A 13,079-nucleotide genomic window follows, 5' to 3' on the forward strand; every position below is an offset into this window, starting at 1 on the left:
CTCATTCTGTACTGCAGGCTAGTCTCAAGCTTGTAGAAGTCAGTGTCCTCAGTGCTATGCAATGAGAAAATGTTGTTACCTATTTGGCTCACATACTTCTGTGAGAGAGAACTACGGTTAACTTTAAGATTTATTTATGTATTATGTATACAATGTTCTGTGTGTATGCCTACCCACCAGAAGAGGCACCAGTTCTCATTATAGATGGTTGTGAGCCACCATGTGGTTGCTGGGAATTGAACTCAGAACCTCTAGAAGAGCAGCCAGTGCTCTTAACCTCTGAGCCATCTCTCCAGGCCCCTACTGTTAACTTTTAAAATTCAGTTATTACTAAAAAACTGACCAAACCAATATTAATACTTCATAGTAAAAAAAATTTTATAGTAATGTATTTAATTGTTAAGCATAGGAATCTTTGTTTGAACATTATTTTTTAATATTTATTTATTATGTATAGTGTTTTTGCCTGCATGTGCTCCTGCGTGCCAGAAGAGGGGACCAGTTCTCATTATAGATGGTTGTGAGCCACCATGTGGTTGCTGGGAATTGAACTCAGGACCTTTGGAAGAGTAGCCAGAACTCATAACCTCTGAGCCATCTCTCCAGCCCTGAACATTACATTATTTTAATAATATGGGGGGGTGTGCATGTGCGTGTGTGTGTGTGTGTGTGCGTGTGCATGTGTGTGTGTGTCTGTGTGTGTGTGTGTGTGTGTGTGTGTGTGTGTGTGTGTGTGTGTGTAGGTCAGAGATCAACATCAGTTATCTTCCTCAGTTACTCTCCACATTGTTGGTTCTCAACCTTCCTAATGCTTCAGCCCTTTAATACAGCTCCTCATGTTGTGGGCGATGCCCCCCAACCCACTGCATAACTCTAATTTTGCTACTGTTATGAATCATAACATGAATTTTTTTAAAGATACAGGTTTGCCAAGGTGGTTGCAACACACAGGTTGAGAACTGCTGCTCCACATTATTTTTGAGGCAAAGTCTCTTGCTGAACCTGAAGTTTCCTCCATGGTGAGCAAGCGAAGATGCCTGGCATGGACCTCCAGCAATCTTCTTGTCTGTGGCACATGGCTGGGGTTCAGGCCATGAGTACTGACCATGGCCCAGATCTTCTTACATGGATGCTAGAAGCCAAACTGGCGGGCTTATGCTTAAATAGTAAACACTGACTGACAGAGCCATTCCTACAGCCCATCATGGGACTTTTCAGTTCAGATATTGGTATATTTGTTATTTATGGATAGAATTTGGCAGAATTTAGCATGAAGTCTTAGCCCCACGTCTCAGCTTTTTTCTTAAAGATGAAAACATTGAGTTAATTCTCACATATTATGGGAAAGAACAAAATGCTAATATTTTTCAATTCTCTAAACTCTTCCTGTATAATAAGCTAAAAATAACATTTTGATTTTGATATCATAAAAATGCAAATAGAAATTATTCGATAAGATGTTTGTTTAATTCTGTTAAAGAATTAGCACTTATTTACACAAGGGTGCTTTAGCCAACAACAAAGAGTTATTCACCAGGCTTTACTTTCATTCCAGCATTTACTCAGGAGGCAGAGGTGGGGGTGGGCAGATCTCTGTAAATTTGATGTCAGCCTCGTTTATGTAGTGAGTTCTAGGACATACAGAGCTACACAGTCAGGCTCTGTCATGGGGTTGGGGGATTTGTTCAGTTGTATTTGGAATTGTGTTAGTTTGGGCACCCTGAAGGTACCATGCCCCAAAGTCACATGGAGATGGTGGGAGAGGGAGCCGGTGGGCCTGAGCCCCATTCCTGACCTGTCGGGATGCTTGAATTGTTGACTTGTTGGTTCATTTTGAAAGAGTCTATGTAGCTCAGGCTGGCCTGAAACTTGATGTGTAGCTAGGGATGACCTTCTGGTTTTTTCTACCTCTACCTCCCAAGTGCTAGGACTGAAGGTGTGCGCTGTTCCTCCTGCCCAAAGATTTCCTTTAGCAAAGAACGTAGATAGTAGTTGAAGGTCTGGAAGTAGAGTCCGTGAAAATAATCCTTCTCCGTATGCCTCACTTACATGGCTCACATCAAACACAATTGCCTTTCCTCCGCAATTCCTGCCCCCACGTGAATACCGTCCCATCAACCACGGTGCTTCTTGGACCTGTGCTTCAGTTACAGAGGCTACGACTGCAGGAACAATCTGTTCTACACACAAGCCGGAGAAGTGGTGTACCACGTCGCTGCAGCTGCTGTGGTGTACAACAGGCAGCAGCACACGCAGAGGCTGTACCTGGGGCATGATGATGACATTCTCAGCCTGGCCATCCATCCAGTGAAGGACTATGTAGCCACTGGACAGGTGTGTGTCCCTCCCTGGTGACCAGAGCCTAGCCGAAGAGAAAGGGTGTTTAGTTTCTAATCCACTTTACCTAGGATAGGAAAAAAAGTTTATTTAGTAGGAATAAACATAAGACACGAAGCTGAAGGTTCTGAGAACACTGGGGAGGCAGGGGCAGGACAAAGGCGATGACAGAATGGCAGCAAAATGTACATTGAAAGTGGTGCCCTCAAAAATCCCTTATCAGGGAGCTATGTGCAGGACAAGAATCTCCCAAAACCCAATTTGAGGCCACAGTGAGACTCTTAGAAGCTTCGAGCCTGTTTCTTCATCTGGAAAATACTGGGCAGACCAGATTACTACCAGGGGTCTTTCGAGCTCACAAATAATATCGGTTGCTTTATTTCCCAGCCATGCTTGCCCCTAGGAAGCCATACTGTTCTCATCGCCGTGAATGCGTAGTTAACAGCACCCCTCCTGTTCTGCAGGTTGGAAGAGATGCTGCTGTTCATGTGTGGGACACTCAGACTCTAAAGTGTCTGTCATTATTGAGAGGGCACCATCAGAGAGGAGTGTGTGCTCTGGATTTTTCAGGTAAGCTCTCACCAGTATCATAACACATGGGTCTGTGGCTAATTAATAAAAAAAAAAAATACACTAGTTTGTTTTTTTTGTTTGTTTGTTTGTTTTTTTTTTTTTTTGAGTTCTGTTTGTCATGAGGTAATAAGCTCTTTGCACTTCTCACGCTGGGGCTAGAGGTCATGTGTGAATACCCTATCCAGAGAATGTGGCCTTCAGTTTGCACAGCCTTTCCTTGTCACTCTGCAAGTCACCACCTGCAGGTCACATTAGGCTCTGTGTCTGCTTGAGTGATTTGAAGTCAGTACAGCTGTACTGTAGACAAGCTTAGCTGTAAATGTGTAGCAGTGATTAAGAACACCAAATTTAAGCCAGACATGTTGATTTTCACCTCTCACTACAGCCATTGTGAGGGCACGGCAGGAAAGGACTGGCAAGTCTGCACTACACAGTGAATGCCAGACCAGCCTGGAATACAGTGGGACCCTGTCTCAAGAAACAAAGGAAGATCAGTTAAACGGTTTGTCTCCTATGAAGTAGGAGCACATTGCTTCTGACATAAACTATACAGAGCTAGAGGGAGAGCTGCAGGTCTGCAAGGGGCCACTTTATAACACTGGTTGGAAACTTAGTTCATATTTCTTTGTTTTCTTTTTGCTCTTTTGTGACAGGTTTTCTCTGTGTAGCCCTGCTTGTCCTGAAACTCACTCTGTAAACCAGGCTGGTCTCAAACTCAGAGATCCACCTGCCTCTGCCTCCTCCGTGCCTGGCCCAAATTTCATATTTGAAAAGAATTTCCAAATTAAACTTGGCGCTGTAAAAATCCTATTAGTATATGGTGTTGTCTTTAGAGTGAATTTTCTTGAAGCTAGAATCACATAGTAAAAGTCTATTACAGAGCACTGGAGTTAAGAGCACTGGCTGCTCTTTTGGAGGACTCAGGTTCAATTCCCAGCACCCACATGGCAGCTCATAGCTGTCTGTAACTCTAGTTCCAGGGGATCCAAGCCTTTTCTGGCCTTCACAGGCACCAGGCATGCCCATAAACATATAGGGGCAAAAGAACCACAATTTTAAACATTTCATTGTAAAAATTGGGTAAACATAAAAACAAATCCTAACCTTCAAAATAAATTTGACAGTATAATTTCCTTTTTCTATAGCATTGAGGCAGTTTACATGCCCAGTAGTGGTGACTAAATTCTAAGACTCTGCAATCTCTTCCTGTTGTCTCTTTTCTCCATCCCTTGTCCATGCCCTCTCACGCTGGTCATGCTACTTTAGTGCTACACTGGAAGAGGGCTTGGCCAGCATCAGCACCGCAATACATATAGAAAATAAGATGAAAGATACAGGAGGAAGGAAGGGGAGAGGGAGGAGGAAGGAGAGAATGAGAACGGATGGGGGTGTATTGATGCTGCTCTCATTCCACCCTGCTCATTTCTGGAGTCTTCTAGAAGCATGGTTGTCATCTCCACCAGAGATTTCCCTGGATTAGTTGACTTAGGGCTGTACCCTTGGATGGAAGTTGATGATAGCTGTCCTTATCAGCATTTCACCCACTGGCCCCGTCTTGTTTCTTCCCTTCTCACTGCAGTGTGCTCCTGTCCCTCTCTGCTCTGTGCTTTATTCAGGGTTCCCACGTGCCAGCTCAAGCCTTAAGGAGCAAGATAGACTTTTCTCCTTCATCCTACTAGACAGAGATCACCTGCTTCTTCTGCCTCTTGCAACTCACTGCCGAGAGCTTTCCTGCACCATGTCAGGGCCACGTTGTTGTCCCTTGTGCAGACAGGAGATTTCACCACCTCTCTGCCCCCACAGTACATAAGCTGTAAGCAGAGAGTTTAGTTTAAAGAATGTTAGGTTGGATGGACACAACAGGTTTTGCTTAATGAGGTTTGTCCTGTTTCACATTGCAAATCATGTTTTGGGAGAAAATTGTCTATTTCCTTAGCAATTGCAAGATCAGGCAGCATTTTCTTTTGTTAACTTTCAGATTCTCACATACTACAAACTACACAAATATGAGTTCCTAAAGCATTACTAGAAGTTTCCTACGAGCTCCCATGGTTATTGAGTTAGTAGAGACAAGGGTGGGCAGTTTGTTCTTCAGCCAGTGGGGCTGCGCGGTGGGGAGAGGCATGCACACCAGGGAGTGAGTACTCACCAGTCGCCTGCCAGGTGCGTGCTCAGATTATTCCTCAGGAGCCAGTGCACGCACAGCCTTGGGATTCAGGGGGGTTTCTGTGCAGCTCTAACGTGTGCCATGTGTCCTTGTCTAAATAGCAAGATCTAAAAGAAACTAAAATGTTAGTTCCTGTGTGGCTCTCTCCCAAACACTTCTGTGAATTTCTTCACTTTTTCTCTTTAACTATTCAAAAGCTGAATGCCCTTTATCTTAAAATTATCTTTACACACAAATACTTATACATATATTGTTTTATAATAATTTAAGGCACCTTATTTTAAATATTTTACATATATTATATATAATATCTTATATATTGAACGTATTCTCCCTGCCCCATTCCCTATCCTCCCCTTTTAGGTCTCTCTCTTATTAGTCTTTTTTGTTCCCCTAGATAATCTTACTATAGTTTTCATTTAATATATATCATAATTTATAAATACATGAATATGTCTATAAAAATATGAGAATCACAAAGAGAGAAAACAAGATATTTGTCTTTTTAAGACTGGCTTTGTTTGCTCTATGTGATCATATCTATTTGCATCCATTTTCCTATAGGCATAGCTTCATTCCATTGTATTTAAAAACTACAGTTTTCTTACCCGTCCTCTGTTGCTGGACACCTAGGCTGGTTCACAGCTGCTGTGCACGGAGCTGCAGTAAACATGGAGTATGCAGGGTCTCTGTGATGGGTTGACTCAGAGCAGGGCCCTTTGGGTAAAGATACAGGAAGGTTACAACTGGTAAATCTACTTCTAGCTTTTCTTTCTAAGAAACATCCACTCCGATTTCCATGGAAGAAACACAAATAACAATGCTTTAGAAGGTTAGCAAGACCCTTATTAAAATAGTGAAATAAAAGCACTATAACTTAGAAGTTCATAGGATTATGAGAATTGCATGCATCTATGGCTATGATTCAATAATTGTAACAAGCAGTTTTGCAGTGTTTGATAAAAATTATACTTAAAATATCAATCATGTGAACTATTAGTATCTCTCAAGTTGGACAAAAAAATAAATTAGAAGATAACAACCACACACCAATTTTCTATGAAAATATGTAATGTATAATAGCATATAAAAGGAAACAGTAATACAGCCAGAATTTAATGCTCATTCAAGTACCATTGTGGGACACAGAAAGCAGACTCTGTCGGAGGAGCCAGGGAAGATGCTTCTGCCCATGGCCTTCATCCCCTGCCTGTGCTTAAAGAGATGCCCCTGCGTCCTTTAGAGCAGTGGCAAGGATGTACATGCTTTCCTGTTCTCTCACCGGCTTGCTTTATGCTTCAAGGACAGTGTGTTTTAGGAGTTCTTGGGTGTAGATTACGTCTGCATGTGAAGAGCATGCAGATTACAATCACTGAGGAAGAACCCTGGAAAAATAGCATCTTGTGTTTGGGTTAAGGACAGTGTTGGTATATGCGTGGCTAGAAAGGAGTGTGGGGAATGGCTTTAGAAAGCGCCTGAGGACTATTCAGGAGCTTCCACAGATGGCTGCCTCCAGACGAGCAGTGGAGCTTGATTGATCCCTGTGGTCCCTATGTCCAGAACTCGTGGGGTTAGATTCTGTGCCTAGAATACTGTTGTAACAAGGTAGCTGTAAGCTTAGCTTCTGTTCCACTTCAGTGAAGAACTGAGGTAGTTCGGTGATGTCCAGGTGAAGGCCAACAGTTGCAGAGCCACAAAACCCAGGCCTTGCCCGGCATGCTGGTACACACCTTTAATCCCAGCATTCAGGAGGCAAAGACAGGTGGATCTCTGTGAACTCCAGGCCAGCCTAGACTACTCAGCCAGTCCCAAGTCCAGGACAGCCAGACCTAGTATACAGAGAAGCCCTGTCTCGGGAAAACAAAAAACAAAACCAAAGAACCCAGGAGGAGGTCTCCTAGCTCTCAGTCTGGGAACGTCAGCTATCAGGTCTCCTGGGAATTCTCCATTCTTGGTCTTCAGTCCTGTCCCTGTTTCTCACTGGTGCAGGGACTCTGGTGTGGGCCTCCTGCAGCATCTTGTGTGCTTGCTTACTCCATCCTCTGTGCACCCACCAGCTACCAAAGCTGCCCCTCCCAAGCTCTAGTTTAAATGTGGAGAGGCAAGTGGTGCCAAGAGGCCACCAAGTGGAGCATGCTCTTGAGACTCTTGCTCTGAATGACATATTATCCTGAAGTAGAAAGAGAAACTGTGTCTTCTGGAGAGGAGTGGCTCTGTTCACATGGCTGTTAGGTGGCCCCTCTCCTGCTATGTAATCATGCTGCCATTGTTATGTGAACTATGTGTACAGAGCCATTTGGTGGCCAGCCTCTTGGCACTATGAGTTATATGGTTAGTGGCCGCAGCTGTGTGCCTCAGAACCCTCCACAGTCACATTTCTCAGCTCTCTGTGGGGGTCTCATGGGGACCAGACAATAGTATTTTGTGTTTTCTTAGAAAAACAAGCTTAGACATAGAAAACAGGCCTATTGAAAAACAAGACAACACATAAATAGCTACACAGTGGGGATAAGTTCATATAGTCTCACCTCTGTCCTAAAGGAAGCAAAGACAAGTCTTTGAGCATTGGCAGGGAATGCATTTACAGTATCTCATCCAATTGAGTGCACGTTGTTGTTTTAGTTTTTCGAGACAGGGTTTCTCTGTGTAGCCTTGGCTGTCCTGGTCTCGCTTTGTAGACCAGGCTGGCCCTGAACTCACAGAGATCCACCTGCCTCTGCCTCCTGAGTGTTGGGATCACAGGCGTGTGTAACTGCGCCCGGTCTAAGCACCCTTTTAAGTTACTTTACTTATTTGTGTCCACGTCTCTATGCCATGGCACATAGGTGGAAGTCAAAGAACAATTGTCAGTCCACTGTATGGGTCCCAGGGCCGACCCTGAGTTGTCAGGCTTGGAGCAAGCACCTTTACTGGCTGAGCCCTCGCATCAACCCTTGAGCTACTACTTTAACTCTTAAATTTATTATCAATTCTAGGAAAAATGGGAGGGCCGTTTTTGTTTTGCAACAGTATAATGTAAATGCTTCCATTTGGCATAGAATAATCAATAAGGAAAAATTCAGCTTCATAAATATTTCTGTCTCAAATATTAGCTGCATAGTGTTTAAAACCTTCATGCAGTGATGCTGATTTCCAGAGAACACCTGGACCTCACTGGACTTCACTGTCTGCTGAGGAAACCTATGCATTTCCAATGAGGCCTCAATAACAAAGACTGACTTATAATTGAATACATTTTTTTTCTTTTTCTGATTTGCCCTTTACTGTTGACATTAAATGCCTTAGAACTATTTCTAGACTGTGTCACAACCATCCATAATTAATACGTGCAGTGCCTAGAAAGACTGAAAAGGACATTACCTAGACTATAAAAATAGCCGAGAAAAACAACAACCCACTAGGGCCTGGAAACAATTGATTTTCAAAGGCGAGGTCAAGTCTGTGCAGGGACGTGGAAACTAGGGAAAATAAAAAGGCCCCAACTTTATTTCTTAACAGTGTGCTTTACAGAAATAGCTTACAGCTGCAGTACTCAAGAAAACTTCCCAGCCTAGGAAAGAGTGAGCTTTTGTTTGGACAGAAAGACCGCATACTGTGAGGGTGAGATGGTGGGGGCCCTCACAGAGACCTTTAAAAAGACCCCTCAAACTCACCTATCAAATCAATATGTTGAAATATAGGGCTTCTTCAAAAGCCAGACATTTTAAAAACTGATACTTTAATGTATGGATGCTCACATGCCAAGGCCGTCTGGACATATTAAGACAGTATTTGGAATGCTGCCTAAGCTTTAGAACGAATGGATGCCTATGTGTAGTGTTTAAAAGCAGGCATAGAGCAGTACAGTTGCTTTCCTTTCTATTTGTACTACCATGGACACTTTCCGTCTTCATTGTCCTAATCCTTCTATCACCAGCACTACCGGCATGTACCAAAACATAGCTCAGTGTAGGATTATAAAGCAATACGTGCTTACTATGAGCATTAAAAGAATTTATGATCTGAAAGGAAGAGAAAAAAAAAAAAAAACACCAGAAATAAAATTGCCAAATACTGAAGGTCACTAGCACAGACCAGCCAGGCCACACTAAGAAATAAGATAAGAACGATAATGTGGGGAGTAGACAGAACCCTGAAAATGGTGCAGAGACTTTAATTTAAAGCTTGGTGTTCTTTAAGAGTAAGGACACGGATCATTAGCTTATGGTGATCACCTAGTAATGATTGACTCTGTTAGCACATTGTCAACACCTTCTCATAATGCACCTTGAAAAGGTTGAGGCAGTCTTTAAACCCATGCCTCAGATGGCCCTGGTGGGTGAGCTTGGAGAAGACCTGCTTTGATAAGTGGATCCTATTTTCCCTTACCCTCCTTCCTCCAGACAAGCAGGAGTCGACTATCAGTCCCATTTTCTTACAGGGCATCTGCACAAATAAGGCCACTCAGAGTTTGGATACTAGGTTGGCACTTCAAGTTGGGTTGCCAAAGATTTAGCCTGTAAAAATGCAGGAGGTTCAAGCAGATTTGGATTCTTTTCATAAGAATTTATTTGATATACATAATTCCATGCAGCATAAATACAAATACGCAACGCCAATGCAGATATTGCTTGTGACATATAAGACATTTTTCATTGCTTCTCTGAAATTCCAGTCTGATAAGGCTTCCACTATTTTACCCTAATTTGGGGTCTATCCCTGACCTGCCTTTGAAAGTTGATTCCTTGAGTGGAGGACTCAACCCAGGGAAGCAGGGTCTCACCTCCTTGTATGTCCTTAGGTTAACAAAGGTCCTTTGTGGAAGGAGAGGAGTCCTTGATGAGCTGGCCCACCCATCACCTAGCAACTGCACAGTGGTGGGAGGAAGAGGGTGCTGGCCCTGTGACACTGTTCCTTTTAATCCAGCCTTGCAGAGAGGCACAAAGGAAATGATTATTGAATGTGCCTTCTCTTCCATCTTAAGGGGAAATGAACATTAACTATATTTATTTTAAATTTAATTGTACAGTCACCACACTTAGAACTTAAAAAACACAGCCTAAATGTCAAAACTATAGCAATCATTGACAATACTATAAGTGTTTAATTATAAAGTTAATACAGTATTATTAATAATAATAATATATTACAATAGGTAAAAAAGAATAGCTGCTAGTTTGGTCAGTGTGACCTTGCTCTTGTTTTTCAAAAGGGATTTATGTGGAGAAAAAGGCAAGTGGGCTTACATCAAATGTTGGACTACAAAAAATTGGGAAGAACAAGTGTATGTGTGTGTGCATTCACATATGTGTATGATTAAACATGGGGCCAGTGCCTGTCAGGCGAACTCTGCACTAATGAGCCATTTTCCCAGCTTCAAATTTTCTTCATGGATATTTTCTAAATGTCTGCGATGAGCACACTTCACTTGAAGTGGAGACCTGAGACCTGAAGAACGTACAGTTGTCAGGTCATCTTCTGTAAGAACATTTTATTCCTGAGATGCTCTAACAACCTAAGGCTTTCTAGATTCTTTTTAGACTTGAAAATAGCTTCAGAGTCACATAGCCAAATTTACTCCCTTCCAGTAAATTTCCTAAGATTGTTTGTCACAGGATAAAGAGGGCTCAGGTCACTTCCTTGAGAGGCCTCCTTAATTGGCCTGGGTGTGAGGTGTGGCTCGTGGCTGACCTCACTAGGCAGGGATGTGCAGTCACTCACACATTTTACTCTGTTCCAGTGTATTTGAGCCTAAAGAGTATTGTTGAAACTCTTGTTCCTCTCTGCAGTATATACAGTGCTTCAGCTTTTCACTGAAGAAAGGGTTCATCTGACGTCTGTGTTGTTTTCATACAGCTGATGGAAAATGTCTGGTGTCGGTTGGTTTAGACGATTTTCACAGTGTTGTGTTTTGGGACTGGAAAAAGGGAGAAAAGATAGCCACGACCAGGTAAGATCCACAGAATGCTCAGGACACTTGCTGATAGCTCGCCTCAGCAAAGTCGGGGTCCATCACATAGGTGCTTAGGACGTAAGTGAGCGCACAGTGCTCCCTTTTGGGGTGCCAGGCCCGGTGTTAAGCCCCAATGTCTGTGATAGGAAAATGCTCCCAGGCAGCACTTCATTCACCCCCCTTACTCTATGAGAACTTTCTTTTTCCAGCAGCAGAAGAAATGTATCCCTCACCTCTCACGTCTCTGTCTTAGCAACTGGGAAGGGTCGTCAATGTCACTAGAGTCAGAAGTGCCATTTGTCATGAGGCTATGGCCTGCTGGGAAGGGGGCCATATCAAGTGCATCTGCTGCTGGATTTCAGAGCAGGCAAATTGTTTCCCTAATCTCCACACCCTATAAATAGACTCTCAAGACCAACTGCTGTTTATAGCCCATCTGTCCTCCCTCACCCCAGCTTCTCTTTCTGCCTCCTCAGCACTAAGGCTGAACATGACTGTCTACTCATATCTAGCTCAGCCACGAGCACAGCCAGGTCAGAGGTCAAGACCATTGGCGACCACAGTCCAGGAAGGCAGCTTGTTGCCCGGGCACACAGTTTTATACCCTCTCTGTTACTTACGACCTACATTACCAACATCCTATCGGGGTCACAATATCAAAGTTAATGGCCTTGAACGCTAATGTTTGCTTTTTTAATGAATACTGTCCACCACAGTGTTACACAGGAACAAGAGCTATTGGTGGTTGATTGTAATGAATGATGATCTACAAACTGTTGCAATCTTGAGAAGAAGAGCTGTTCTGAGACAGCTGTCAAATAGTATTCTTGGCAGCAGTAGTGCCCATAGCTCCGCCTGCCTGTGTGCGTTCGCCTCTTTCTTTCTCGTGTCCCACACGGTAGCCCCACTTCCGTCTAGGCCCTGTTTTCCTCCCAGACTGAAAACTGAATTTTAGTTTAGTATTCCTGATAAGGCACTCTCTACATTTACACATTATCTCCAGAAAAGCCCATGTCAATGAAAATGAAGGGTGCCCCTCCACAGCAGTGGGTGACTCACAGCCGCACGCCAGAGCCACTATGAGAAATATGAGTATGCCTTAGTATTAAAAAGGACACATTTACAGGCTGGTGGAGAGGATCGCTCCTGTTTAACCAGCACAGAGCAAGCTAATGCCATCATGTTAGGGGCAGTTTATGTTTGAAATTGTTCCCCAGGACTATGTCCCATCCCAAAGACAGGAAATGTGCAGGAAGCACTGCCCTCTCAGAGCATGTGTGTGTAATGGTGGCCTCGTCAGTGCTCTTTCCAAGGTGGAAGGTCTGGGATCAGTCAAACTGTGGGAGAACACTAGATTTTTAAAATAACTCTAAGTAAAAATGTTTACATAATATTAATACTACTTGCACAAATATATGAATAGCCAACTAGTTAATTAAAAAAAATTGTAGTGTGGCCTTAAATGAGGTAGGCACAAAGGTAGATAAGACTAAAACCAAGAAACCGAGAACTCATGGTGTCTAAAGTGGCTCCTTCCTGCTTGCAGTATGCCTCTCAGCTTCTGAGGGACGAGGCCTGCAGAGGGCTGTGTGCCACCCCCAACTTGGCCCTGCTGAGTTGCAGCCATTGCCAGTGTTGCTGTGAGCGGAGGCTAACTACAGCCCTGCTCCTGGCAGACTGTTCTAGCAGGTCAGTTTCTCTACAATACTGTGGTCTCCAGGGTTAAGAATGTCCCCTCCTCCCTTGGGGGTGGGACACATAGTGGATAGCTGAGAAGGCAGCAGAGGCACCGTACCCACAAGTGCCATCTGTACCTCACAGCACTTTGGGGGTTGCCCTTCATCTATGAAGATGCTTACGTGAGCCTGCTCATTATCACTCAGGGAAACACACTCAGAATCACCAAACAGGGTCTCATAGATCTCCACTGAGACTGAGCCTCTATTTGGATTTCTTTGTGATTTCACGGATGATTTCAGCCAGCTGTTTACAAACAGAAATTTTAGATATATGTTTGTCTGTCTGCCTCTGATTACAAAACTAAATTTATTTTAAGTTTTAAAAGAAACT

At 43.4% G+C, this 13,079-nt stretch overlaps 1 protein-coding gene across 1 annotated transcript in view; it reads left to right on the top strand.

The window, feature by feature from the left end:
• Eml6 (EMAP like 6) overlaps positions 1-13,079 on the top strand; it is a 252,970-nt gene that overhangs the window by 184,181 nt on the left and 55,710 nt on the right. Inside the window, exons 14-16 of the mRNA XM_051164815.1 lie at positions 2,148-2,334; positions 2,802-2,907; positions 10,913-11,006. Coding sequence (XP_051020772.1) covers positions 2,148-2,334; positions 2,802-2,907; positions 10,913-11,006 — 387 coding nt within the window. The remainder of the gene's footprint in view (positions 1-2,147; positions 2,335-2,801; positions 2,908-10,912; positions 11,007-13,079) is intronic.

Source organism: Acomys russatus, chromosome 22 (assembly GCF_903995435.1).
Source record: "Acomys russatus chromosome 22, mAcoRus1.1, whole genome shotgun sequence".
Taxonomy (NCBI): Eukaryota; Metazoa; Chordata; class Mammalia; order Rodentia; family Muridae; genus Acomys; species Acomys russatus.